This window comes from Purpureocillium takamizusanense, chromosome 1, assembly GCF_022605165.1.
Source record: "Purpureocillium takamizusanense chromosome 1, complete sequence".
Lineage (NCBI taxonomy): Eukaryota > Fungi > Ascomycota > Sordariomycetes > Hypocreales > Ophiocordycipitaceae > Purpureocillium > Purpureocillium takamizusanense.
Genome location: NC_063068.1, coordinates 3,316,728 through 3,342,354, shown reverse-complemented (window position 1 = coordinate 3,342,354; position 25,627 = coordinate 3,316,728). Strand labels below are relative to the sequence as shown.

Here is a 25,627-nt window from a genome sequence, read left to right as displayed (position 1 = left end):
GCCTGCACCTTTCTTACTGCGCATATGTACGTCGTACAAACGTACTATAGTATCGCATGTACTACGCACTGCAGTCCCTGGCCTGCGTGTCCATGACGATGTCCCCCCCATGTGCTTGATCCCCCACCTCCCTCCAACGGCACTGCACCGATCGCCGGGTGGGTGGGTGGTTGTTTGGTTGGCACACACACCTCGAGGGCCTCCCCGGCATCCCGGTCAAAAGGCGTCGAGCCGTGTCTCACCCGTCGGGCGTCCCTGGCCGTCCGACGTTTGGTGGCGCGAACTGCACTGCGTTGCCATGTGTGTGGGGGTTGATGGGTGACCAACAACTCCAAGAGGTGGCAGAGCTGGCTGGATCATCGTGACTGGACGTGGCATGCTCACGCGCTCGCAGGCGGGTACGACGATGCCATGGATGATTATGCTTTTTGCGCACTGGACAAGGTTCCCATGCAAGCGAGTCAATATATCTCCAAGCAAGCTGGATGAATGTAACAACAGTGTCGAGGAGACACTTTTTGCTGGAAAGCATGCGACTTGAAATCGTCCGATGTTCTGTACACGGGGGCGGAGCAGAGGAACCCACGTGCGGTCTGGTTTGTGCCCTCCCTGGCCTTGATACTGCAGGTAATATATGGGAAGTGGCAAGCAGACGGCATTGCGGGCAAGGGTCGGCCCTTTTATGGCACATGTCAACGTTGGCTCCCGCAGCGCACGATTCGATTCGAGCGGGGTCCTGGTACTGGTTGCAGCGCCCCTTGACCGCATAACACCTTTGCTGCAGGCTGTCGTTTTGTAGGTGTGCAACGATGCCAGCCGGGCTGGAAATCCATGCTGTAACTACAGTATGCAGTAAGTTATACGCATGTCCGCCTTTGGTAGTCGCCTTGGGCTTGGAACTGCTGGCACACCTAATACCGCTTGCCCACTGCACCTACGGGTAGGTACTAAGACAACGTAGCTTACAATAGTTGAGGCATCTTACCTGGTAGTAAAGTCACGTAATAAATGGTTGAGGTCTCCCGGCAGCCCGGACTATGCGCACTCCAGACATCACTGTTAGCGTTAGTACTACTAAGTAGGCACCTTTTCTACCTGTTGGAAATGGAAGGCAAGGTAGGTTCTTAGTAGGTTCTATGCCGTGTCCGCCCAGGCGAGGCAGTTCCAATGGATGGAGCCTGCTAACTTTGTCCATTTTTCCAGCCAGCAGTGCGCCCCGGAGACCACCTCATCAGGTTACGCTGAGTGCGCAGGTGGCTCCCAGGTGGTGGCTTCCCCAGCCGCCCACCCAAAACGAACCAAGCTAGTATGTGCCGTAGCGACCCTAGCACTCACCGCCTTCCCTTTCAAGCTCCGGACCTCCTCGCTCACCTCAGGCACAGAACGTCCCAGGATCCCCCCTGCCATCGGCCCGCGCAGCTGTCCACAACGTCAAGTCCCATCTGTCTCTGCACCTGCCAAACGCATCAATCTTTCCACACCACGCCCGAGCGCCTCCTCCGGGGCAGTCTGACCTCGGCCCCCCCCCCTCCCCTCGCATTTTATTGTGCGGCACACCACCTCTCCATCCGCAGCTCATCGGGCAGTCGGCAAACACACGCACACACGCACACGCACAGGAGAGCCATGTCAACGATCCCACCGTCGGCGCTCCAGTCGGGCTTCCCGCCCACCATTCCCTTGCCCTTCAACTCGAGGCAGCCGGAAAAGGTGACGCTCTACCCGCTGTCCAACTACACGTTCGGCGTCAAGGAGACGCAGCCCGAGGAGGACCCCTCGGTCATTGCGCGCCTGAAGCGCCTCGAGGAGCACTTCGCCGAGCACGGCATGCGCCGCACCTGCGAGGGCATCCTCGTCTGCCACGAGCACAACCACCCGCACATCCTCATGCTGCAGATCGCCAATGCCTTCTTCAAGCTTCCCGGCGACTACCTGCGGCCCGAGGACGACGAGGTCGAGGGCTTCAAGGCGCGCCTCGACGAGCGCCTGGCCCCCGTCGGCCGCATCGGCGAGGGCGAGGAGGCCGGCGACTGGGAGGTGGGCGAGTGCTTGGCGCAGTGGTGGAGGCCCAACTTTGAGACGTTCATGTATCCGTTTGTGCCCGCCCACGTAACCAGGCCCAAGGAGTGCAAGAAGCTCTATTTTATTCATCTGCCAAAGCAAAGTGAGTTTTGCTTCCGCGCCCCCCCTCTACATACACTGCGGTCCTCCATCACAGCTCCCAGCCAGCCAGGCAGCTCGCCAGCCTGCCACTAACTAATCCACGTCCCTCATCACAGAGGTCCTGAGTGTCCCCAAGAACATGAAGCTGCTCGCCGTGCCCCTCTTCGAGCTCTACGACAACACGGCCCGCTACGGCCCGCAACTCTCGGCCATCCCCCACATCCTCAGCCGCTACAACTTCGAGTTCGTCGACGACGACGGCAATGTGGTGGCCGTCACGCCAGGCGCCGGCGCGCCGGAAGGCTACGTGCCCAAGACAAAAGTCCTCGCCGGCGATGATACGGATATGAAGGAGAATGAGGAGAACGGAACGCAGTGAGCACGGCGACGGGTGCGTGCGTTGCGTTGGGATACATGGCGACGGAGTTTGGCGCAAAGTGTGGATATATATCGTGTGTTGCTATGACGAATAGCGGATACTGGAATGATTTATACTCAGTGGCAAAGCCTGCCCCGCAACTACAACAACACAAAGTCGTCTGTTCTGCCTGTTCGTCTACATCTTTTCGCCCTGGATCGTGGCCACGACGCGTCGCTGATGCTTGCTGGCCCTGAACTCGAGGTACCAGATCCCTTGCCAAGTTCCCGTTGCCTGGGTTGAATGAGTTTAGTTGTGAGCAGGCGCGCGACGACGAGGCAAGTCAATTGGGACATGTGCGCGTACCAGCTTGCCGTCTTTGATGGGAATGGTGACGCTGGCCCCGATCAGGGCAGACTTGATGTGAGCCTACAGCCAACATATGTTAGCAAGGCGAAGTCGTCTTTTCCAGGTGGCAACTCACCGGCATGTCGTCGGGCCCTTCTGCGCTGCAGTGGTGCGTCAGCAGACACCAAAACGGACGTATAAAGCTCGCCATGCAGCCCCAGCTCTCCGAGGGAGAGGCTTACTCATGGCGGTACAGCGCCTGACCCTTGGGCCCTTCGGCGGGGGCAATGCGATCGAGGGCGTCGCTCATGTCTTCCCTGACGTCCTCATCCCCTTGAGGAGCGTTTTAGTGATCAATGTTTTCCAATTTCGTCTGAGTTGCCGCAGCGTGGTGTTACTCTATCCATGTTTGCGGAGGGGAGGTGGGGGGGGGGGGTATTCCCAGAGAAGTATGGACGGGGGATGGATTTCCAACACACAGTTTTCGTTGAGGCTCAGTGCGCAGCTCGTGTGTTGCACAAAGAGGTTCAGCAGCCCGACCTTGTAGTTGCGAATCTCAGGCACGGCGGCCGCGACCTGGTCCGTGATGAGGTAGGAGCCGCGGGACCTGGGCTGGAGCGTGAACTGCTTCTGCGTCCACGACGACGACGACGACGACGACATGATGGTGGTGGTGGTAGTGGTGAGGGTAGGTGGCGCGGGCCTGGATGAGGAACGGAGCGTCGTCGCGGCGCGGCTCACGAGGCTGAGCGGCAGTGTCCAGACGAGGTGGAAGAGGTCCGGGAACAGGGCGACGAAGAGGACGAGGAGGAGCGCAATGGTGGTGGTTGTCGAGATGCCGGCTGTTGATGGTTGGCGGGGCGGCATGGTGGATGAAGTTCTGATTGTCGGGGGCATGGATGATGAATGACGGGCGGCTACGTCAAGGTGTGGGGACAGACACTCTTCCTCAATTCCACCCACGATTCATTCACTCTCACTCACTCACTCACTCACTACTCCAGTAGCAGTTTTCATCTCATCTCCAAAAGTCTCCAAAAGCAGCACTTACACCACCACCACCGCCTCGCACTACCCATCGACCAGCGATGGAACATGGCCAACGCCACTCTTTCGCTCACGCTCATACGTAGAACTTTATCGTCACCGATTGGACGGACCCTGTTGGGCGGAAGAGACAAGGGAAGAAGAAGAAGAAAAACAGAAAAAGAAACCTCGCCCGCCGAAGTCTCGATGGAACGGGCAGGTCGTCGACCATGCAAGCAGCAGTTGGTTCCTGCAGCGGACTGTACGACAGACGCCCAATGCGCACGAGCGTGTGACACACTCACGCACGGAAAATCGACATGGCATCAGTCGAGGTGCTGCAATGCCAAGCTGCCAACTTGGCGAGCAGCTCCAACCTGTACGAAGTACACCTCCTCCAAGACGATACGATACCAGCGCGCATGCAGAGCGGTCTCGACCCCAGTACGTTAGTGTGTAGCTACCTACTCCGAGCGTGAGGCAACCTACCTACCTGCCTCTCGCCGAACCAACTCGTTGCTCAGTCAGCGACTGGTCGAACTCTTGGCTGCTCATGGTTGCCCGACCTGGGGTGAGGCCGTCATGTTGGCCCCCCCTCCCTTCCAGCGGCAGCTCCGGGGTGCTATAAGTACCTCGCGATCCGGAGACAAAGGGGAGGAGGAGGAGGGAGATGAGGAGAAGAAGAACGGATGGGAGAGGTGTGACGAGCCTTGCACACGCGACAGCCAGCATACACGCCGCAACACTCTTCCCTCTGTCATCGGAAGAAGGCAGCCATGGTGCGCACGGCGGCGCTTCTGGCGTCGCTTCTGGCGGCGGCCTCGTCCGCACTCACGGGCAAAGTCTCACTTGGCGATGGAGACACCCGGGAGTTTGTCCCTGGCGGATACATCTTTGAGTTCGAGGACGGCCATGTATGCAAAAACAAAAACCGGACGCCCTTTACCCCTTATCGAGCATAACAAAGCTGACGGTGAACAGGATGCCTCGGCCGTGCTTCAAGACATCAACACCATCGGCACCACGCGCATGCACCTGGACTACAAGCTCTTCAAGGGCGTCTCGGTGGAGCTGCACAACGTCAAGACGGCCATGGCCGCGACGATGAACATGGCCTCCCACCCCGCCGTCAAGAATGTGTGGCCGATTGAGGTGCACCCCATGCCCAAACCCGCGGGCCTCAAGATCATCAAGGCCAAGGACCTCCTGGCCGTGGCCCCGGAACAGCACGGCCTCGTGGCGCGCGATGGCAACACTACCTTTCACAAGGACACCTTCTCCACGCATGTCATGACCCAGGTCGACAAGCTACACGCCGAGGGCATCACGGGCAAGGGCATCAAGGTTGCCGTCATCGATACCGGGGTGGGTAGTAGTAGTAGACCGCGCCCAGCGTGAATGAACTTGGGCTCTGTGTGTGTGCCAAGGACCAAACTCTGACTGACGTCTGCTTCAGGTCAACTACAAACACCCGGCCCTCGGTGGCTGCTTCGGCAAGGGATGCCTCGTCTCCTTCGGGACCGACCTGGTCGGCGATGACTACACCGGCAGCTTCTCCAAAGTCGCCCCAGACGATGACCCTGATGACTGCAACGGCCACGGAACCCACGTGTCCGGCATCATTGCCGCCCAGCAGAACAAGCTGAATTTCCTCGGCGCGGCGCCCGATGTCACCCTGGGCATGTATAGGGTGTTTGGGTGTTCGGGCGGCGTGGCCAACGACATCTTGATTTCTGCGTTCAACAAGGCCTATGAAGACGGCGCCGACATCATCACCGCTTCGCTTGGTGGTGCCGGTGGTTGGTCCGAAAGCCCCTGGGGTGTCGTTGTTTCTCGCATCGTCGATCGAGGCGTACCGTGCACCATTGCGGCCGGCAACGACGGCAAGAACGGCTTGTTCTATCCCTCGTCCGCTGGTGACGCCAACGGCGTGATCAGCGTCTCCTCCTTCGAGAACACCATCGACCCCGAGCTGGGACTCCTCTCATCCTTTACCATGGATGACGGCGAGGATGAACAAATGGGCTATTTCGTCGCGCCCGACCGCCCCAACTGGCCAGGAACGCCGATGCCCATCTACCCCCTCAGTCTGAATACCAGCGTCGAGGATGATGCGTGTGAACCCCTCCCAGACGATACGCCCGATCTGGCCGGACGTGTCGTTTTGGTCCGCCGGGGTACCTGTTACTTTACAGACAAGGCCACCAACGTGGTGGCCAAGAACGGATCGTACATTCTCTTCTACAACAACGCTCCAGGCCCTTTCGCACCGTCGGTCGGGGGCGCCCCAGATCAACTGCTGGCGGCCGGCATGCTCACCGCTGAGCAAGGCGAGGCGTTTGTCGCCGCCCACAAGGCAGGGCACAACATTTCCGTCACCATAGTTTCCCCGCAGTATTCCAAGGGCTTCTCCATCGTGGGTTCCGTCAACCACAAGATAGGCGGTGCCGTCAACACGTTTACGTCCTGGGCTCCGACCTGGGAGATGCATTTCAAGCCACACGTCGGAGCGCCGGGCGGCCAGATCATCTCCACGTGGCTTGGCAACGACTACGCCGCCGAGGATGGCACGTCCATGGCCACGCCCATGGTTGCCAGCATCTTGGCTCTCATTGCTCAGGTCCGCGGCAAGCTTGACCCCGTGGCCTTGACGAATCTCATCTCGGCCTACGCGAAGCCCCAAGTCTGGAACGACGGGCAGGGCTTCTACCAAAAGCTCGCGCCGCCTCCCCAGCAGGGAGCCGGGCTCATCCAGGCCTACGACGCCGCCCACGCGACTACCCTTCTCGAGCCCTCAAGCCTCTCTTTCAACGAGACGGCCCATCTGGCGAAGAAGCTTAGCTTCAAGCTCACCAACTCGGGGGCGCAGAAAGTGTCCTACACCATCGCACAAGTCTCCGCGCTCACAATGTACACCCTGGGCACTGATGGAGTATATCCCATGGCCTTTCCAAACGAGATTGCCGACGCACACGCCACGCTCGCTTTCTCGGAGCAAAAGATCACGCTGCGGCCAGGAGCTTCCAAAGTCGTCACCGTGTCAGCCCGGCCGCCTCAGGGTCTGGACGAGGGACGCCTCCCAGTCTGGTCCGGTTACGTGACCATCAACGGCACAGACGGTTCCGCGCTGTCCATGCCGTACCAGGGCCTCTCGGGCTCACTGCACACAAAGGCCGTCCTGACCCAGGGCCACGTCGGCGTCGCTTCGTACAAGAACCTGACGCTCGTAGAGGACGGGCACGTTTTCATCTTGCCGGCCCCGGTCTCCGCACAGTCTTCAGACGTAATCGGCATCTACGCAAACTTTGCCCTGGGAAGCCCCAAGGTGCGGTGCGACATCGTCCCCATGACAACCTGCCCGCCCAAGAACATCACCGTCGACGACCCCCTCGGCGACACATTCAAGACGGTCGGCCAGCCCGCCGGGTGGCCCCTGCGATACGTCCCGCGCGGCGGCAATCTCCAGCCCTGGGACGGGCAGCTCGACGGCGGCATCTACGCTCCCCCCGGCAAGTACAAGTTCGTGATCCGCGCCCTGCGCCTCTTCGGGGACGAGACCAAGCTCGAGGAGTGGGACAAGGACACCAGCACGAGCTTCTACATCAAGTATCAATCTTGAGCGAGGGGCTCCAACTCGCCTGCTATTCTCATGGCTGAATCGCCGCGCCATGCGCGTATTTCGGTAAAGTTGAACGCCCACTTGCATGGGGGCGGGGCAAGTACGTAGTTATAATCTGTATATCAATCAAAGATAGACATGTAAATGTCAAGGAGCCATAGTCGCACGACCTGGCTTGTCATGCTTTAGTGTCAGCCTGCCCTATCGCAAAGCATCCGCCAGTCCAGTCAGTCGACGAAATTCAACAGTGCGTACGACTGAAGTCTTATGTTCAGGAATTGTGCGTGCGTGAATGGACTGCGTAGCTCTTGTCTCCCAACGGTAGCCGTTTAATATCCACCGCGAAAGGGCCGGCCATTACTGCACCGCTGAAAACACCTCTCATACAGCAAATAGGACGTCGCCTGTGACCATATGTTGTTGGTACTCGACTTGGGAAAAGGAGACCTGGCCTCACATTGCGTTCGATTCGAGAGATCCCCACGACATGCTGCAATGCGGCTCGAGCCAAAGGGTCCCTGGGAACGACCACGCAGTCTATTGTCGTGCTATATACAGATTCGTTCCCGATCAAGCCTCCCCCCTCGCGCAGCCTACTAAAACATCGACGCTCCTTCGTCGCCCGCCCACATCACCTCAAACGACATAAAACAAAAGCTTCTATAGCCATCCTACAGCGGGTATGAGGTCTCAGGCAGGGCCTCGAGGTGCTTGCGGTGGTGCTCGTTGGCCTGTCAAAGAGTCAGTGAGACGCTGTTTCCATTCTCGAGAGGAGCCCCTCTCGAGCCCGCGAGGGGAAGAGGCCTGTTGACGTACAAAAGGCGCGCCGCAGTAGTTGCAGACGGCGATTTCGGGCTTGTCGGTGTTGATGAAGATTCTAGGGTGGCCGGCCGGGCCGCCGCCGCCCTCGCACGCGACGACTCGGCTGTGCGTCCACTGCACGGGCTGCTTGTGGACCATCTCCATCGCGGACAGAGGTTGAGGCTGTTTTCCCCAAAAGCTGTCAGCGCCGTCCAGATCGCCCCAACTCCCCTCTCCCGCAGATATTCAACATCTCCCCCCTCCCTCCCCCAAACACTCCGTGTACGCCGGGCTTACCTGTAGGTCAAAGTCCGTCTGCTCAAACCGCGGCCCCGTCATGGCCGTCGTTCGCGGCTTCTGGCTCCGGGACCAGACGTCCGCTCGGTTCGGCGCCTGGCCAATCTCCCTGGCCTCCTCGACGGCGGTCTCGGCCTTGGTGGTCGCGGGCACGGCGGCGGCCTCGAGGTATCGGCTGGAGGTGCTGAAGGCGCGCGGCGCGCGGCGCAGACTGCGCGCAAAGGCGCCAATTGTCCTCAATTGGGAAGCGGCCATTTTCCTCGAACCGTCAACGGACCGGGCTGATGTGATTGTGACTTTCGATGTTGCGGGACCCGGCAGTGCTTGGGCGGTTCGAAGGTCTGAGGTTGGGGTTAGCGGGCGACCAACGGAGCGAGCCGCGGGTCGGATTAAATCAGGCCCGGGTCGCCAAAAAATCCCCAAGCAAGCGCGATTCAACGCCGCCCCAAGCAAGCGCCCGACACCACCTCATCATTGTTAATCAGATCAGGGTTTGGAAAGGCCCAGTGCCCGACCGGACGCGAACCACCAAATTTTCAGAGGAACTGGCGAACTGGGCTTTGATTTTGGGATTATCGAAACCTTGAGCATCCATCAGTTCCAGCGCCCAGAGATTCTTACACGACCCGGCAAATATTCTTTCAAGATGGCTCCAGAAACTCCAAAAGGAGTCTCTTCGAGGCTCCTGACGATGAAGTTTATGCAGAGAGCAGCGGCCTCTGCATCATCGGCTGGGTCGCCAGACTCCGAGGCCCCGTCCTCCAAAAAGCGGAAGCTCGAGCACTCCCCCGCTCAGGGCTGCATCAACCTAAACATCGACCAAGCCCTCATCCAGGCCGCTCTCGACCAGGAGGAAGCCACGCGCCAAACGGCGCTTGAGAGGCATTCGACTACCGACACTCACTGGGTCTTGGACAACCAGTGGAGCAAAGCGAAACCGACACGGACGGCCAGCAATCCTCTAAACGTGGTCTACGTGGGCTACGGGGACTTCGATTCGGCAAATGAGTCGGGCGACAACGAAGATGTGGCCGACAAGGGCCGAACATCGACGAAGCCGCCGCCGCCGACCACAAAGAAAGGGGCGGTAAGGGCCCTGCGCCTGCACAATGACAAAACGTATTCAGCTGACCCCGTACAGACATCGCAGGGCAAGGACGGAGATGAATCTGACAGTGACGAGGAAAGCTCCAACGAGCACTCCTCAAGCGACGACGAGGGACCCAGGCGCAAGCGGAGAAAGGGAACCTCGGGCGACAACACACCTCCATCACGGGACCGGTCTCGCTCGCAATCGCGCTCCAGGCACAACGCGGAAGGCATCAAGGCCAAAGAGTTTCGAGACAAGCGGAAGAAGAAGGAGGTTCGGATAAACCAACTGACCTCCATTTCTGGAGGCGGAGGTACAATGAGCAGCAACAGGTCCATGAAATGCTACACATGCCAACAGGTTGGCCACAAAGCATCGGACTGTCCTCAGCGACCGCAGCGCAGGAAATGAGCCCGTAATTGTGGGTGGCCTCAAGTGAGGCAAGATAGCGCTCATTCACATTGTCAGCGAAAGCAGCGAGCAAGCACTACGCCGCTGTTTTGCGGATCACGAGCCTTTATACCCTTTTTCCTTGCTGCAAACGCGCACCCGCTGATGCTGCGAGGAACCCTGGTGTGAAGCCTCATGGCCAAGTCGTGGCCAATTCGGGTCTCACCAGCGGTGTTTGACTCATACGCCACTGGAAGATATTGGTTCGTCTTGATCAGGCGACCTTTCGGGCCGCCCGTATCCTGCGCGGGCTCGTCGATGGCAGCACCACGAGTTACCATGGCGTTTTGAGGAGAGACAGGACATGATGTAGCAAGCCAGGCGCATGCTGATGCCCATCCATGATGCACCAGCCGGTGACTATGTACGAGGGTCAGGCGAACGACAGTTGCACGGCATCCCCACCATGATCAAACAACATCATGGTACGAAGTAGGTAGCCATGGCAGTCCGTCCTTGTAGCTCCTTGGTTGGGCCCGTGCTCTCGGCTACCTAGCAACCGCAATCACTGTACAAGCGGCTGGGGTTCGGGTTGCATGTCAAACCATGCAAACGAATTTTTGCCCATGTCCAGGGCCCAGAAACAGCTGTTGTGCATCAGGACCATGGAAGATATCACGGCACGGGGAAGGCATCTGACCCGTACTGCTTACTTTCCTGTGTTGTTGGGGATTGAATTGATGTAGAGCAGAGCGTTGAATAGACCCAGTCATAAAGATCCGTGATGCCATGCATGGTACTTCGTACTGCCTTGTTGATTGCCGGAATTGACAACAGGGCATGTTGTGCACAAGCACTCTTGGAGGAGCGCCAGCCAGTCGGAACGGGTATCACGATCAAGATTTGAGACTCATAGGGTTAGAAAGATAGATGCCTGAATTACCTACCTAGTCCTTAATTACGCACGACCGCATTTCACGGAGAAGTAGGGTTTGCGGCTCGGATTCGTTGCTGCAGGTAGTACGTAGGATGCAACGTCGATTGAGCGGGGAGCGATGTGATTGATAAGCCTGGGTAGCGATGAAGGTGGCACATGGCAAAAGAGGCGATAATTCCGATATCTGCCCAAAGCGGGGGAGAATTGTTGTCTCTTTGTTTTCCCGAGGCTGAGATATTATCCGTCTCGTCTGTTTACCTTGCACATGCAAGCTTCATGCGGCTTCGTGCAATAGCGGCCACCTACTATCCTTGGTCCTTTGGTGGTCGGTGAGGCGGAACGAGTCACGCGATCGTGCGCGAGAGGTGTGTCGGCATTGGCGACGTGATGCGTGCTGCTGGCGAGGGGGCTTCGCTTCATCAGAAACAGAGACTCGGAGACTCCGCCCCACGGACGGACGGACGACACCGGATGGCGACTGTGGGGTCTTCTCGCAAGCAAGACATGCATGGCTAACCGATCGGGACAGAGTTGCAGCATTTCGGCAGCTCACCGACTTGTTGACAAGTCCGCTATCGCACCCTCATGGGAACACTGCTAGTAGTCGGGCGAGAGGCGGCTTCATTCAGCTTGGAGCGAGCGCTCTTGCTTCGGCGATGCTAGAACCCGTCTCATCAAAGCGAGGCATCAGGGCGGCAATGCCTCGGCTTTGCATTCTGTAGATGAGCGAACTGGCGTCTGCGCCGTGAACCTGCGAAATCATGCACTCAGGAGGCACGGTTGTGACGGCGTGGAACACCAGGGGTCAAGGCAGACGTGCGCGTGCCCAGTGAGTCAAACGGCCCAGCATCGCTGCCAGACAGATTGGTATCAAAATACGGTGCCCCGGCGGACGAATATGCACACTGCGGATGGTAAGCTACGTATTGTACGAACGAACCTACTACCGGTCTGCGTGGACTCCAGGGGCGAAGCGTAGCAGGGGCTTGACACCGCTGTCCCGTCCGCGTATATATCCCGACTCATAGCAGTGGAGTTTGTCAATGAGAAACAACGGTTGACGAGGAGTGTGCGGTGTGCTTTGCAAGAGCCTTGTACCGATCAGCTACTACCACCAACCTTGGCGGCCTGCATGAAGCTGGGCGATGCGATGCGACACTACTCGCGAGCGGTGGAGGCGATGCAACGAACCCAGGGCCAGGTACGTGGAACCACCCAGCACCCGTCATAGGGGAGCCCCGCTGCGGCATCGTGGCCTACTTGGCTGTTTGTCCGTTGGCGGTTAGTTATGAGGCGAGGGAGGAGGGGTGAATGAGTAATAAGGCACTGAGAGCCGTCAGACGGTGAGATGCTGCGTTGGTGATCGGATCAGACCCGAGCTGCACACAGGACAAGCAAGCCAGCGCATCATTGGACTGACCAAAAGATAGGGGTCGCATGTGTCTTGCCTGGCTGGCGGTGTTAGAAGCGACGGGTAAGAACGGTCTGAGGCGGAGGGGAGACGGAGAGAAGGGGGGTGGAGAGATTTCGAGGGACCATCCATCCCCTGAAGCCATGGCACGGGTTTCGAGCAAGAATGCGCGCCTGTTTCAAAGGTACCGACGGTATCATGGAAGAGGTTTGCTTTTTTCGCTTTGCTGTACCTAGGCGCTCCAGAGGGCAGTTGGTCGATGCTCCAAACGTCCAAGGGTCTGGATGTGAGTGGCCCTTCTGCTCTTAGTACGTTACTACTTGCAAAAGATAGGGTGGTAATACCTCACTTGGGTACGAAGTAAGGAGCGCCTTGCCTGGGTTACGTACCTGCCTACGGTAGCAGGTAGTACCTTGCCTTGCGGAACGAAGGGACGTCCCGTCCGTACTTTGCATGTACAGTTAGTAGGTACTAAGGTACGATCTGGTTCCCAGGAAGCTTCCATTTCAGGCCTCATCGGGCGCCTCTGGCTCTATTGAACCTAGTACTAACCTAGTAGCCGCTTGGCCCGTGGAAGCCGCCGGTGGATGACAGGGGCAGCGGACCTGAGGTGGGAAGCAGCTAGTTATGGTGCTGGTGGTCCAAGTCCGTGCCCTCAATAACTGCCTTGCTTGCCCTCGTGGCTGGTTGGGCTCGACTCTTGGGTGTTGGCTGCCAACTGTCGCCACGACGAGGGACGTGTGAGGTAGGCGTGTGTACCTTGATAGCCACCTCACACCTACCTACAGGTAATAAGGTAGTACCACTGCGGAGGCTCACAGACAAGACTTCACCTCCAAGGGAAGGAAGCTGCTGGGGTGGCCTTGACATCCGTCCAGACGCTTCTGCTGGTCGGGTCCGCTGCGCGTCTGCGTCGCGCCTGCCTCGGCTCGCGACCAGAACTCGGCCCTTGCAGATTGGAGGTACCCGTAGACATGTAGGCAAGGTAGTACACCTATACTTCGTACGACACGGTATAAACCTTGCGAGGTGATTCTATACCAGGTAAGCAGTTAGTACTAACCTACAGGTACTAGGTAAGGCACCTAAGGCATGTTAATGCTAAGGTTAAGTACCTATGGTACCTGTAGCTTACGTGCGTTATTACTACTAGTAGGTAGCCAGCTGCCAGGCGGCCAGGCGGGCCTGACGACGACGCCGACGACGACGACGCCTGGCCGGCGCACCTTCCGGCATAGAAGAGTCCAGACGACGGCAAGGTACTCCGCACCCGCCGCCCAGGTACATGCCTTACCAACCGGCGTGGTGACTGGCTGGGTGGATGCATGCGTGCATGCATGGCCCGGCAGCGGCGGGGGCGGCAGCAGCAGTGGTGGTGAGACACTGCCTCTTGTTGGCTGCACTGCAACTGGGCAAGGTGTAACCTCGTCGACAAGGGCCCCCGAACCACGAAATTTCTGTCATCCGTCTCATCAGTCGTTTGAGTGTCGCCTGTCGCCGCCAGCTCGTCAACCAGCACACCCCGGCGACGTCGGAGCGCTTGCTCCCAGTTCGCCAGGCTGGCATCTTGGACACACAACTCATTAGCTAGGTGGCGCGTCTCGATGAGACACCGCGCAAGGCGTGATCCACCTCTGCTGGCAACCGTGTGCTCCCTCGACCTCTCCCTCACCAGCTCGCACGAGTTACTTGAACGGACACGCCCGTTGCATCTCCCGCTGCTCCCATCACCGCCGTTTGCCTGCCCCAATCGCCTCATCCGCCGCCACGCTGGTGCACTGCCGCTGCTCCTGCCGCTGCTGAGCGCCACGATCACAATCACAGGCAGTGGCCGACGGAGCATCCGCCAGGCCGCGGCGACGCGTACAAAAGGCGCTGCCCTCCTGACCCCTGAGTTCACGCTCATCACCGCTACCGCCCGAGCTTGCGCTTCTTCCCGCCGCCCCGACGTCGCCACAGGAAGAAGCACATCGTGTCTCGTCGCCATTGACTTGGCCCCGACATCGTTCCCACCTTGTCCGCTAGCCGCTCTCGCTGCACGGGCCCAATCCCACGCCTCTGTTCGGTGGCGCATCCCCCCACCAGCGCCAGTACCCGAACAGCAAGCGCGCAACGGGGCTCACGGCCGCCGGCCCCGACGTCCAGGCCACGAGCGTAGACGTCGCCTCTCGCCGGCGACTTCATCTGGCTTCCCCTTCTCACCACCTTGGCGACCGCTCAGCCCGCCCTCTTCGCCCAACGTCGCCTCGCTCTGGCCAGGTCAGCGCTGTTGTCGTTCCACGATGCCCACCTCTCCTCAGACGCATGGGTTGGCCCCTGGCCGCCAGGCCCCTGTCGTTCTCCTGACGGACCGCTTGGAGAAGCCATCTCTGGACGACCGCGATTATCGTGTTGTTCGGCTCGAGAATGACCTCGAGGCGCTGCTGGTGCATGATCCGGAGACGGACAAGGCTAGCGCCGCTCTAGACGTCAACGTTGGAAACTTCAGCGACGAGGATGGCATGCCAGGAATGGCGCACGCCGTCGAGCATGTGAGCCGGGCCCCTACCCGCCCGCAAACCCCTCCATTCAGTGACTAACGCAATCGCCAACGTAGCTGCTCTTCATGGGCACCAAGAAATTCCCCATCGAAAACGAGTATGGCCAATATCTGTCCGCCAACTCAGGCAGCTCCAACGCCTACACTGCCTCCACCTCAACCAACTACTACTTCGACGTTGCGGCGAAGCCGAACAATGACGAGGCCCCTTCCGATTCCAACCCCTCTCCCCTGCGCGAGGCCCTCGACCGCTTTGCCCAGTTCTTCATAGAGCCCTTGTTTCTGTCCAGCACCCTCGACAGGGAGCTGAGAGCTGTCGACTCGGAGAACAAGAAGAACCTGCAGAACGATACCTGGCGGCTCCATCAACTCGAAAAGTCGTTGTCTAACCCGAAACATCCGTATTGCCATTTCTCGACCGGCAACTTCGAGGTTCTCAAGACGATTCCTGAGTCACAGGGCATCAATGTCAGGGACAAGTTCATTGAGTTCCATGCCAAGCACTACTCGGCCAACCGCATGAAGCTCGTCGTTCTCGGTCGCGAGCCCCTTGACGTTCTGCAGAAATGGGTCGTCGAACTGTTTTCGCCAATCGTCAACAAGAAGCTCCCCCCCAACCGGTGGACAGACGAGGTCCCCTTCCGACCCCAAGACCTTGGAATGCAATGCTTTGCGAAGCCTGTCATGGACTCGAGAGATTTGAACCTGATTTTCCCCTTTGTTGACGAGGAAGCGCTGTTCGAGTCGCAGCCCAGCAGGTACATCAGCCACTTGATTGGGCACGAGGGGCCTGGCAGCATCATGGCCTACGTCAAGAGCAAAGGGTGGGCGAACAGCTTGTCTGCTGGCGCGTACCCCGTCTGCCCCGGGACCGCCGGGATCTTTGAAGTGCAAATCCGCATGACTGAAGAGGTATGTCTTGCCGCGTTTCGTGTTGCCGAAGCGTGCTCATCCGTGAAACCACAGGGCTTGAAGAACTACCCCGAGATCGTCAAAATCTTTTTCCAATACGTTTCGCTGCTGCGAGAGTCGCCACCACAAGAGTGGATATTTGACGAGCAAAAGGGCATGGCCGATGTTGATTTCAAGTTCAGGCAAAAGACCCCGGCCAGTCGGTTCACAAGCCGGACTAGTTCAGTGATGCAGAAGCCACTCCCCCGCGAGTGGCTGCTCAGTGGCCATAGCCGTCTCCGGACTTTTGACCCCGAATTGATCAGAGACGCCCTGGACAAGATTCGGCCCGACAACATGCGCATGGTCATCGTGTCCCGAAACTTCCCTGGGTCCTGGGACAAAAAGGAGAAGTGGTACGGTACTGAGTATAGCCATGAGAGAATACCGTCCGATGTCATGGAGGGGCTTCAGCAGGCCATGGCTGTGTCCCCGTCGACCCGCCTTGCGGAGCTGCACCTCCCGCACAAGAACAATTTCATCCCCAACAAGCTTGAGGTCGAGAAGAAGGATGTGGCGGAACCTGCACCCGCCCCGCGCTTGCTGCGCAACGATTCCGTTGCCCGGACTTGGTGGAAGAAGGACGACACGTTCTGGGTGCCCAAGGCCAACGTTATGGTCAGCCTCAAGAACCCCATTATCTTCGCCACCGCGGAGAACAGCGTCAAGGCGAGACTCTTCACAGAGCTGGTACGAGACGCCCTGGAGGAGTATTCCTACGACGCAGAGCTCGCTGGGCTGCAGTACACGGTATGTCTCGATTCACGCGGCCTAGAATTGGACATTTCCGGATACAACGACAAGCTTCCCGTGCTCCTGGAGCATGTCGCTGTCACCCTGCGCGACCTCGACATCAAGAACGAGCGCTTCGACATCGTCAAGGAGCGCCTTACCCGTGGCTATGACAATTGGCAGCTGCAGTCATCATACCAACAAGTTGGCGAGTACATGGCATGGCTCAACGCGGAACGCGACTTTGTCGTCGAAGAGCTTGCCGTAGATCTGCAAAACATCACCGCGGATGCAGTCAGGCTATTCCACAAGCAAATGCTGGCACAGCTCTACATCGAGGTGTACGCACACGGCAATATGTACAAGGGTGAGGCGCTCAAGGTGACGGACATGGTCGAGTCCATTCTCAAGCCTCGCACCCTTCCGCGGTCGCAGTGGCCCATCATCCGATCTCTGGTCCTCCCGCCCGGGTCGAACTTTGTTTTCAACAAGACCCTGAAAGATCCAGCCAACGTGAACCATTGCGTTGAGACGTTCTTCTACGTCGCTGACCGGAGCGACCAAGTCGCTCGCGCAAAGACGTTACTGATCGATCAAATGGTGCACGAGCCTGCCTTTGATCAGCTCCGGACCAAGGAGCAGCTTGGGTACATTGTCTTCTCAAGCATGCGCGTCTTCGCTACTGTTTGTGGCTTCCGCTTCTTGGTGCAGAGCGAGAGAACCCCCGAGTATTTGGATCGTCGGATCGAAGCCTTCCTGGCGCGTTTCGGGCAGTCTCTCAAGGATATGAGCGATGCCGAATTCGAAGGCCACAAGAGGAGTCTCATCAACAAGCGTCTGGAAAAGCTGAGGAATCTGGACCAGGAATGGTCCAGGCATTGGACTCATATCTCGAATGAGTACTACAGCTTCGATCAGGGTAGGTCTTGTGCCCCACCGCGTGGCTTACAGATTGATGTGCTAATAACGGGCCTAGCCAAAATCGATGCGGAACACGTCAAGGGCTTGACCAGAGCCGAAATGGTCGACTTCTTCAACCAGTACCTCAGCCCAAGCTCGGAGACGCGAGCGAGGATCTCTGTGCACATGCACGCCCGAGGTGCCGGCGAGCTGGACCGCAAGATCATAGAGCTACTCCAGTCACTCGGTCTGCACGACGTTCCGCGGGAGCGGCGGCAGAACGTAGGCCTCCTCGAAGGCTACCTGAAGGATGAGCTGAAGCTCCCCGAGAGCGAGAGAATTGACATCGCCTCGAAGGCGAAGGAGCTCGGGCTCAGCCAAATGACGCACAACGATGAGCCAGGCGCAACAACGGCCGGAGCCGTGTCAGCCGTAGACTCTGCCCAGGAGATCACTGATGTGCGCCAATTCAAGGCTGGCCTCTTTGCCAGCCAGGGAGCCAGGCCGATCAAGGACCTGAGCGAGTTTGAGGAGACCGATGCCAAGCTATAGCGAACTCACCCGCGGAGAAGGGACCACGCAATGATGATTGTAGAGTGATTGAGTCGGGTGACCTGGGTCAAGATTTATTTATGGTTGATTGCTGTGGTGTGGGAAATGGGCGGCATCTGGGAGGATTTGCTTGACCCGCGTCTATACAAATGGCGCTCGAGGCGTCCTATACAGAGAAGGAACGGTTACAGTTGCATACTGCGCAAGCACTACAGGATTGGATGGGTAAGATCCCCGGTCTGTGGCAGCCTCAGAGGGCTACCGGCAGGCATGTACTGTATCATGTAGACTTGATGGTTAATTGATTCGAATGCAGAATATTTGTACCAGTATTCGCTACCAACATGATGGATTAACGGGGTGTTAGGGATTCCGCTGCAGGTGATAGCCGACACTTGGCACCATAACTAGTTACTAGGTACCTTAGGAGTACTCGGGATGTCTCACACTTCCACAGTACATATCTTACTTTTGGCCGGTTTCCTCAGTCGATTTGGTTGGAACATCTGTGCTTTGAGAGCTCGGTTAGCGACATCGTGCTGTCTCTTGTAGGGACCATCATGGGCCTTGAATGACGGACATGTGCTGCGGGAGCGTGTGTCCGAGCTCCCCGTGGCTGAAGCGGCTGGCTTCTGTTGCATTTATAATCCAACGTTAGGCGGCGGTGACGCTTCGTTTTTTTCTCCGAAAGGAGGGGGTCGCAGTTGGGACTCTTTTGTCACACGCTGCTGCAACAAGGGGGGGGGGGGGTGTTGGTGCGGACCTCGCTCTTAGATGCCTTGTCGGTGCAAGTTAAGCGCGTGCATGTATGTATATGTGGTAGGTACCGTACGGAGTATGTATGGATGTACATGCGAAGCTGCGACGCTTGGTAGGTACCTTTAGGCAGGCGCAGCCAAGGTGTAATAAGCACCCTGCGATTGAATCTCTACGATTTGGCAAGCACCTTCGCTAGTACGTACCTGTACCAAGGCAAGAAACCTCCCGTCATCTACGTCAACGCCCCTGATACCCGTCACAGTTCTCGGCTGCCACCGCTGGAGACGAGGCATGGAGACGTGCGGCCTGGGCGGCGTTTGCTGGCAGGGCTGGCTCTTGTACAGTTTCATCCAGGGCCTATGGAAGGATCTCCATAATTCTTCCTTTTTTTTTTCTCTCGTTGCCCCCCCCCGGTCGCGGTGCGTGCCTCTTTTAGATGCTGACGGACGACCCAACTTTGGTACAGGTACCTACCTAGTGGATGGGACCTCACTCACAAACCGCTCCAGCTGCAGATTGAGGGCAGGCGCAGGTGCGGCGCCGGTAATCCCCTGTACAAAGTACGATACGTACTAGCAGGTGCAAGTGCTATGGGCTGGCCGATCTGGGCGAGCCTCTGTTTAGTGAACGCCGCTGCCCTCCAGGCTCGAGGCTCGAGGAGTTCCCGTCACCTGCAGCGCAGCCGCCATCATGGCACATATAGGGCAGGGCAGTAAAAATCTGGCCCCCAGCTGGCCGCCAGGCGCCCGGCGACAGCGGCGCCCCCCTTCAGAGGGCCCGGACCCACCAACCCCAGCCAGCCAAGGGGGCGTGTTCCACTGCCCGCTGTTCGTGGCCGGCAGCGACCAACCTGAACGGGGCCGCTCCATCACCTCAGCTTCTGCCCTGCCCTGTCCACACTGACTGCGTCCCGCCTGGCTTTTGCTCCGACTCGCCTCGTCGTTCTCGCCTTCAACTTTCTCTGCCCATCCGCCGCGCCCCCCCCCCCCCTCGACACAGTACCACCACATCACATCGCACACACACACACACACCATCGCGCATCGATGTGTGATGCCCGGCTGCCTCCATCCGCTGGCTGATCGCGTCATCGTCACCGTCATCGCCACGACGCCGGGCTAATGCGTCCACGCCGTCGCTGACTCGAACTTTTCCCCCTCCTCTCGACCACCCCCGACTTTCGCAACCCGCCCGCCTCCTCTTTGCTCCCGAGCTGCCTGGGCAGCTCACTTTCAAGACGTCTTCCTCAAAGAAGCGAAGGCTCGCCCGCCCCCTTCCCTCGTCAAAGGATCCAGACGTCGCCAGCTCGCCCTCGCCCGACACCGCCCTGCCCTCGTGCGAACCCGACGACAACCCGGCCTTCTCCTTCTCTGCGGCCTCTGGGCTCGACTCGCCTCTCTACAACCGTGCCGACTCCCTGCCCGCCTCCAGCCTGCCCCCGCGGCTCCAGACGCACGCCGGCTCCCTCGTTTCCGCAGACTACGCCTCCTCCGTGGCCTCGTCGTCGCCCTGTGCATCGGCGTACGCTGAGCTCTCCCTCGAGAGCGACCGAGGGGCCGAGGAGACTGCTTCGGCCCGGACCGCCACCCGAAGCCAGTCCCCGTTTCGCGTCTCGAGGAGGGCCATTATGAACGGCGATGCCGAGCTGCCTCACCGTTCCTCCTCGCCACTCAAACGACGGGCCTCCATTATGGACCACGAACCAGATGCTCATAAGAACGGCGACGGTTCCGAAATGGCCGCCACTCAAACTACCGGCGAGGGGGCTATCCCCCCCGGCGGCTTCCCTCGCGCTATGAGCGTTGATGTCCCGGACGCCCAGGCCTCTGGACATGTCGATGATATTTCGCCGCAGCGTAAGTCTAGTATGCCGTGCGTGAGACGACGCCCTGTATCTGACAATTGAGCACAGCCCCTCCTCCACTACAGGAGCAGATCAAGATTATTGAGACCCTACTGAAGGCGTTTGCCGAGGCTCCTGTCCAGGAAGGGAACACGGCATATTTGGTGTCCCGCTCATGGGTGGACAAAGCCCTTGCCCTCCGCGCCGACTCCAAGACATCCAAGCTGGCTTCTGAGGGTACCCCTCTGGGCCCTGTCGACAATTCTGATATCATTGAGGAGACTCTCAAAGATGCTACCGGGAGGGACTTTGTCCGCCTCAAATCGGGCTCTGGGCTCGAGTCCTTTGAGTTGTTTCCCGAGGACGCCTGGAAATTGGTCGTTGCATGGTACGGCATCCAGGACGGACAGGTTGCCATCATTCGGGCTGCAGTCAATACGGCCGACAGCAAGCAAGCCCCACCAAACATCATGTACGAGTTTCACCCGCCTGTTTTCCGTGTCCATCGACTCTGGTCGGAAGTCAGCCCTCTGCCGATCGAGCAGAGCCTCAAAGCCAGCAATCCGCCACCCTTGCTTGTTGCGAAAAGCGCCACCACCCATGCGCAGGGCTTTCTGAAGGAACTCAAAGCTCTCGCCAGCATCCCGAAAGACCGTAAGATTCGATTATTTACGCTTGCACCCGACTTTCAGCCTCCGAATAGTCCGCTCGAGCAGCGTTCTGCTCTCACACCTCCGGACTCGCCGGAACGGTCCCTCAGCCAGGGAGCGTGGTCTCATCTTCTCCTGAGCATTGTGGCGTTCGGATCTGCTCGCTCGCATAGAAGCCAGGTACAACTGGCCGATCAGACGATTAATGACAAATTCAACGGCCAAACTGCTCTCCAGCATTACGGGTTGACTACCGACTGCGTTCTGATCATCGATGAGGCTATCGGAAGTAGTTGGGTCAGCTTGTATACGGGCAGTGAGAAGATTTCCCCAAAGTCAATGCCCTCTAGGGGCGCTTTGTCCCTGTCGTCAAAACCAAACAGCAACCGAAGCAGCCCAGGCCGAGACGGGCCCGTCACCCGGGCTCGAGCGCAAAATAAACGCTTTGGCCGGAATTCCGGGGCTGTTGGTTTGCATAATCTGGGTAACACTTGCTACATGAACTCCGCACTGCAGTGTGTCCGGAGCGTCGAGGAACTTTCCAAGTACTTCCTCACTGAATCATACCTTCGCGAGATCAACCAGACCAACGTCCTCGGCTACGAGGGAAGGGTAGCCAGCGCATATGGAAGCCTCTTGGGGGAAATCTATGACGAGGGCCGTGGCTCCGTGAGCCCTCGGGACTTCAAGTCCACCGTGGGCCGTTGCCGGCCGACATTCTCTGGATGGGGTCAGCAAGACTCTCAGGAGTTCCTGGGGTTTCTTCTCGATGCACTTCAGGAGGATTTGAGCCGAATCAAGAAGAAGCCATACATTGAGAAGCCCGACTCCACCGACGACATGATTAACGACCCGGAAGCAATCCGCAAGATGGCAGACGAGGTTTGGGACATCACCCGCAAGCGCGATGACTCGGTCATTGCGGATCTCTTCACTGGCATGTACAAGTCGACCCTCAAGTGCCCAGAGTGCGGCAAGATCAGCATCACGTTTGACCCCTTCAACAACCTGACGTTGCCATTGCCGGTTCAGAACATGTGGGTCAAGGCCGTCAAGTTCTTTCCGCTCAATGACGTCGCGGTGAAGATTGAGGTCGAGCTACCGAAACACAGTTCTGTCGATGCGCTGAAGCAGTTCATCTCCGAGCGGACCGGCGTACCGGTGGAGCGTCTGATGGGTGCCGAAGAGTTCAAGGATCGCTTTTTCAAGATTTACGACGGCAGCCATGACATATCCGAAGAGATTCAGCACACGGATACGCCGACAATGCACGAGCTGGACGCAGTGCCTACAAATTGGCCGAGTAAGGTCCCGCGCAAAAAGTACAGGTCTATGCTGGATATCGACTCGCCACCAGAGTCCGCCGATTCGGATGACGAGCAGTCTGAGACCCTCGTGGTCCCTCTCCTCCACCGCCGTCCCCAAGTTCCTGGCCGCGGTCCGGATGGCATGCCACCGCCACAATTCATCACTCTGAACAGGAGAGAAGCATCTAATCTTGACATGATCCGTCGCAAGGTTCTTGAAAAGGTTGCCACGCTCACCACATGGTCGACGCTTGCGGATGCGGCGCACGAGAGCGACAATGCAGATTCTGCCGACGGAGACATGATCGTTACTACGGCATCCGATGCCGACTCTTCGGGAGACGGCAAAGTCGCGGCTCGTTCTGTTCAGGGCGAAGACGACATGGTCGACGTGACGATGCGCGAAGCCAGCGACAGCCACCCCAGTACCTCCAAGATCTTGAAACAATTCAACACGCGGCGCCCCAAGTTCATCAGTCTGGATACGTTTCTGGATCCAGAGTTGCAGAACCTCTTCGAGCTCTCTTATTTCAGAAGCGATTCTGACGGCCCGGTCCCTACGGGCTGGTCCAGCGTCGACAATACCAGGACGTTACCGAAGCTAACGGACCGCATGCCTGAACCGAAGGAAGCCGAAGAGGAAAGCCCAGAGAGCGTTGGCAGCACCGGCTCCGGTAACGAAGACAGCAGCAACGAGGATGAAGGCACCGAGGAGCCGGTCCAGACACGCATGGCGGAAGAGTCAAGCGACGAGGATGCAAATCCGGTTGCTAGGGTATGCCCCTTCATTAACCCCTTCCAGCTCCTTGCAGCTTTGCTAATTGCTATGAAGTTCGCGGGTCGTCATGGACGACAGTATCAAAAGTCCGGGCCTGGCGGACGCAAAAAGTTCAAGGGCCACAAGATGTACGGTAAGAAGGGCAACAAGCGACGAGATAAGCAGATGCGTGGCGGCAAGCATGCGCACCGCGCCGCCCAAGTTGAGCCCCAGCCCATGCCCCCTGCGGTCGCAGACGGTGGACCCCTGGTTCGGCTGCACGAGGGCCTCGTTGTCGACTGGAACGAAGAGGCCTGGGAGATGGTCTTTGGTGACACGGGGCGACGAGGGAGCTCCACTGAGGGCGCCAAGACTTACTCGGACATTGAAACGCTTCATGACAACGCGCTCAAGCTTACGCAGAAGCGACGCCAAAGTCGTAAGAATAAGGGCATCACTCTGGAGGAATGCTTGGACGAGTTTGAGCGAGCCGAGGTCCTGTCGGAGCAGGATATGTGGTACTGCCCGCGATGCAAGGAACACCGCCGTGCAAGCAAGAAGTTTGATCTGTGGAAGACGCCGGATATTCTTGTGGCGCATCTCAAGCGGTTCAGCAGCTCGGGTTGGCGCCGTGACAAGCTCGACGTCCTGGTCGACTTCCCCATCGAGGATCTCGACTTGACCTCACGGGTCATCCAGAAGGAAGACGGCAAGAATGAGATCTACGATCTGATCGCTGTCGATGACCACTATGGCGGCCTTGGCGGTGGGCACTACACTGCCTACGCGAAGAACTTCATTGACGGACGCTGGTACAGCTTCAATGGTACGCCGTGTGTGAAGGAGTATGCTCTCGAGCCTCGCTAACACGATAATCTCAGACTCGTCAGTCCACGCCGTTTCTGACCCGACAAACGTGGTCACAAATGCAGCGTACCTGCTGTTCTATCGCCGGCGCTCCAGCAAGCATCTAGGTGGGCCTCGTTTCGACGAAATTTTCGCCAGGTACAACAAGGAGAGCTCCCAGTCGGATGAAGAGGCGACGGACTCTAGCGAGGACGGCCGTGAGTCGACCAAGACAACGGTCAAGCAAGCTGTCAACGTTGAAGACGACGACCCGCCCCTGTACGACGGGCCCATTCGGCGAAGCATCGAGGACGACGGAGACGAGATGCAGGAAAGTTATCGGAACATGGGGACCAAGTCTCTCGACATGACGCAGGGCTGGAGCTTTGAAAGACTCTCTGGCAGCGGCGCCGAGGGCTCCAACACCGCCGACTGTGCCAGCGACGACGCTCAGTTCGATTCGGGTGACGAGCGAGGCCACGAGCTCGCTGACCAGGACACGGATATGACGTCGGTGACGGTGGACGAGCCCGGGCGTTGGGAGGGACAAAACGTCCTGTCTGTGCCAGCTCATGGCGCAGGCGATCGGGACTCGGAGGAAGTCGCCGAGATCCACTTGGAGGGGGACAAGGCTGGCCGAGGCCAGTAGAGGCCGCGAAGGCGGGTCAGGCCATTCGTTATATGGCGAGGTAGCTATCGCTTACCGCGAGTAACCATGGCGGACCAAGCGGGTGGCCCGGCAGGCTGGGTGGGCGAGGCGAAAGTAAGCCGGCGGGAGGCGTCGGCAAATGCATGAGGATAGGTTTATGTGAGGAGGACAGGAGGAGGGGTTTCGTGATGGCGGCGGATGGCTGTGGATAGAACTAGAGTCCTTCTACCCAGGCACCTGGGACGGCGTATGGGCATAGAGCGGCGAGCGGGCCGACGCATGATTGCATGAATAGCATCGAGTACTTTTGTACACGGACATAGGAACGGAGTCTGCGACTGGAGTCGCTTTCGTGTCTAGACGAGTAGCTGGTACTTGGTACCAGGCCGTGCTGCGCTGGGGTAGCACAGCAGGTGAATACGCATGTGCACGCAAGTACGAGCAACGCAAGTAGGTACGAAGCAGGCAAAGGTGAGTGAGGGGTTGCGTGGGCCGTGTGTTGTGTACTGAGTTACTCGGTGTCTCACTCGTCGAATGTTTTGTCGGGCACGCGGCGACAGGCAGGGATCATAACAACAACAGCAACAACAACAGCGACGACAACATGGGCAGCGGCGAGAGGAGACACCTGCCTGGGTCATAGGATACTAAGGTATGAACTTACCTATTGCGCATGTCCTCGGCTCGGACGACGCCTCCACG

The 25,627-nt window shown here is 58.4% G+C and overlaps 7 protein-coding genes across 7 annotated transcripts; 5 read left to right on the top strand and 2 right to left on the bottom strand.

The window, feature by feature from the left end:
• The first annotated feature begins 1,426 nt into the window (after window positions 1-1,426).
• JDV02_001051 (uncharacterized protein) lies at window positions 1,427-3,291 on the top strand. Its single transcript, XM_047981941.1, has 2 exons — window positions 1,427-2,164; window positions 2,280-3,291. The coding sequence occupies exons 1-2, from the start codon at window positions 1,627-1,629 to the stop codon at window positions 2,540-2,542; spliced, it is 801 nt and encodes a 266-aa protein (XP_047837902.1). The 5' UTR covers window positions 1,427-1,626; the 3' UTR covers window positions 2,543-3,291.
• JDV02_001050 (uncharacterized protein) lies at window positions 2,602-3,736 on the bottom strand (the record flags this gene model as incomplete). Its single annotated transcript, XM_047981940.1, has 5 exons — window positions 2,602-2,815; window positions 2,888-2,950; window positions 3,006-3,030; window positions 3,112-3,202; window positions 3,349-3,736. The coding sequence occupies 5 exons, from the start codon at window positions 3,734-3,736 to the stop codon at window positions 2,720-2,722; spliced, it is 663 nt and encodes a 220-aa protein (XP_047837901.1). The 3' UTR covers window positions 2,602-2,719.
• On the top strand, window positions 3,516-7,673 carry JDV02_001049 (uncharacterized protein). The gene is made up of 3 exons (XM_047981939.1): window positions 3,516-4,809; window positions 4,877-5,260; window positions 5,352-7,673. The coding sequence occupies exons 1-3, from the start codon at window positions 4,672-4,674 to the stop codon at window positions 7,512-7,514; spliced, it is 2,685 nt and encodes an 894-aa protein (XP_047837900.1). The 5' UTR covers window positions 3,516-4,671; the 3' UTR covers window positions 7,515-7,673.
• A 235-nt stretch (window positions 7,674-7,908) lies between these two features.
• Window positions 7,909-8,926, bottom strand: JDV02_001048 (uncharacterized protein). Its single transcript, XM_047981938.1, has 3 exons — window positions 8,613-8,926; window positions 8,331-8,498; window positions 7,909-8,245 (listed from the first exon to the last, which is right to left on the bottom strand). The coding sequence occupies exons 1-3, from the start codon at window positions 8,865-8,867 to the stop codon at window positions 8,186-8,188; spliced, it is 483 nt and encodes a 160-aa protein (XP_047837899.1). The 5' UTR covers window positions 8,868-8,926; the 3' UTR covers window positions 7,909-8,185.
• Window positions 8,927-9,073: 147 nt separating this feature from the next.
• JDV02_001047 (uncharacterized protein) lies at window positions 9,074-10,881 on the top strand. Its single transcript, XM_047981937.1, has 2 exons — window positions 9,074-9,699; window positions 9,754-10,881. The coding sequence occupies exons 1-2, from the start codon at window positions 9,259-9,261 to the stop codon at window positions 10,111-10,113; spliced, it is 801 nt and encodes a 266-aa protein (XP_047837898.1). The 5' UTR covers window positions 9,074-9,258; the 3' UTR covers window positions 10,114-10,881.
• A 2,976-nt stretch (window positions 10,882-13,857) lies between these two features.
• Window positions 13,858-18,453, top strand: STE23 (Insulysin). Its single transcript, XM_047981936.1, has 3 exons — window positions 13,858-14,971; window positions 15,037-17,581; window positions 17,639-18,453. Exons 1-3 carry the CDS (start codon window positions 14,045-14,047, stop codon window positions 18,112-18,114), a joined length of 3,948 nt encoding a protein of 1,315 aa, XP_047837897.1. The 5' UTR covers window positions 13,858-14,044; the 3' UTR covers window positions 18,115-18,453.
• Window positions 18,454-19,858: 1,405 nt separating this feature from the next.
• JDV02_001045 (Ubiquitinyl hydrolase 1) lies at window positions 19,859-25,285 on the top strand. Its single transcript, XM_047981935.1, has 4 exons — window positions 19,859-20,729; window positions 20,786-23,448; window positions 23,506-24,256; window positions 24,312-25,285. Exons 1-4 carry the CDS (start codon window positions 20,501-20,503, stop codon window positions 24,923-24,925), a joined length of 4,257 nt encoding a protein of 1,418 aa, XP_047837896.1. The 5' UTR covers window positions 19,859-20,500; the 3' UTR covers window positions 24,926-25,285.
• Window positions 25,286-25,627: the final 342 nt, after the last annotated feature.

Bases quoted from the DNA above. Each gene is read 5' to 3' on its own strand.
- JDV02_001051 (XM_047981941.1), top strand. From the start codon at position 1,627: ATGTCAACGATCCCACCGTCGGCGCTCCAGTCGGGCTTCCCGCCCACC. The intron at 2,165-2,279 runs GTGAGTTTTGCT...CCCTCATCACAG, and splicing joins TATTCATCTGCCAAAGCAAA to AGGTCCTGAGTGTCCCCAAG.
- JDV02_001049 (XM_047981939.1), top strand. From the start codon at position 4,672: ATGGTGCGCACGGCGGCGCTTCTGGCGTCGCTTCTGGCGGCGGCCTCG. The intron at 4,810-4,876 runs GTATGCAAAAAC...GACGGTGAACAG, and splicing joins TTGAGTTCGAGGACGGCCAT to GATGCCTCGGCCGTGCTTCA. The intron at 5,261-5,351 runs GTGGGTAGTAGT...CGTCTGCTTCAG, and splicing joins TTGCCGTCATCGATACCGGG to GTCAACTACAAACACCCGGC.
- JDV02_001048 (XM_047981938.1), bottom strand. From the start codon at position 8,867: ATGGCCGCTTCCCAATTGAGGACAATTGGCGCCTTTGCGCGCAGTCTG. The intron at 8,499-8,612 runs GTAAGCCCGGCG...TGGGGAAAACAG, and splicing joins AGACGGACTTTGACCTACAG to CCTCAACCTCTGTCCGCGAT. The intron at 8,246-8,330 runs GTACGTCAACAG...ACTCTTTGACAG, and splicing joins ACTACTGCGGCGCGCCTTTT to GCCAACGAGCACCACCGCAA.
- JDV02_001047 (XM_047981937.1), top strand. From the start codon at position 9,259: ATGGCTCCAGAAACTCCAAAAGGAGTCTCTTCGAGGCTCCTGACGATG. The intron at 9,700-9,753 runs GTAAGGGCCCTG...GACCCCGTACAG, and splicing joins CGACCACAAAGAAAGGGGCG to ACATCGCAGGGCAAGGACGG.
- STE23 (XM_047981936.1), top strand. From the start codon at position 14,045: ATGAGACACCGCGCAAGGCGTGATCCACCTCTGCTGGCAACCGTGTGC. The intron at 14,972-15,036 runs GTGAGCCGGGCC...TCGCCAACGTAG, and splicing joins TGGCGCACGCCGTCGAGCAT to CTGCTCTTCATGGGCACCAA. The intron at 17,582-17,638 runs GTAGGTCTTGTG...TAACGGGCCTAG, and splicing joins GTACTACAGCTTCGATCAGG to CCAAAATCGATGCGGAACAC.
- JDV02_001045 (XM_047981935.1), top strand. From the start codon at position 20,501: ATGAACGGCGATGCCGAGCTGCCTCACCGTTCCTCCTCGCCACTCAAA. The intron at 20,730-20,785 runs GTAAGTCTAGTA...AATTGAGCACAG, and splicing joins CGATGATATTTCGCCGCAGC to CCCCTCCTCCACTACAGGAG. The intron at 23,449-23,505 runs GTATGCCCCTTC...ATTGCTATGAAG, and splicing joins ATGCAAATCCGGTTGCTAGG to TTCGCGGGTCGTCATGGACG.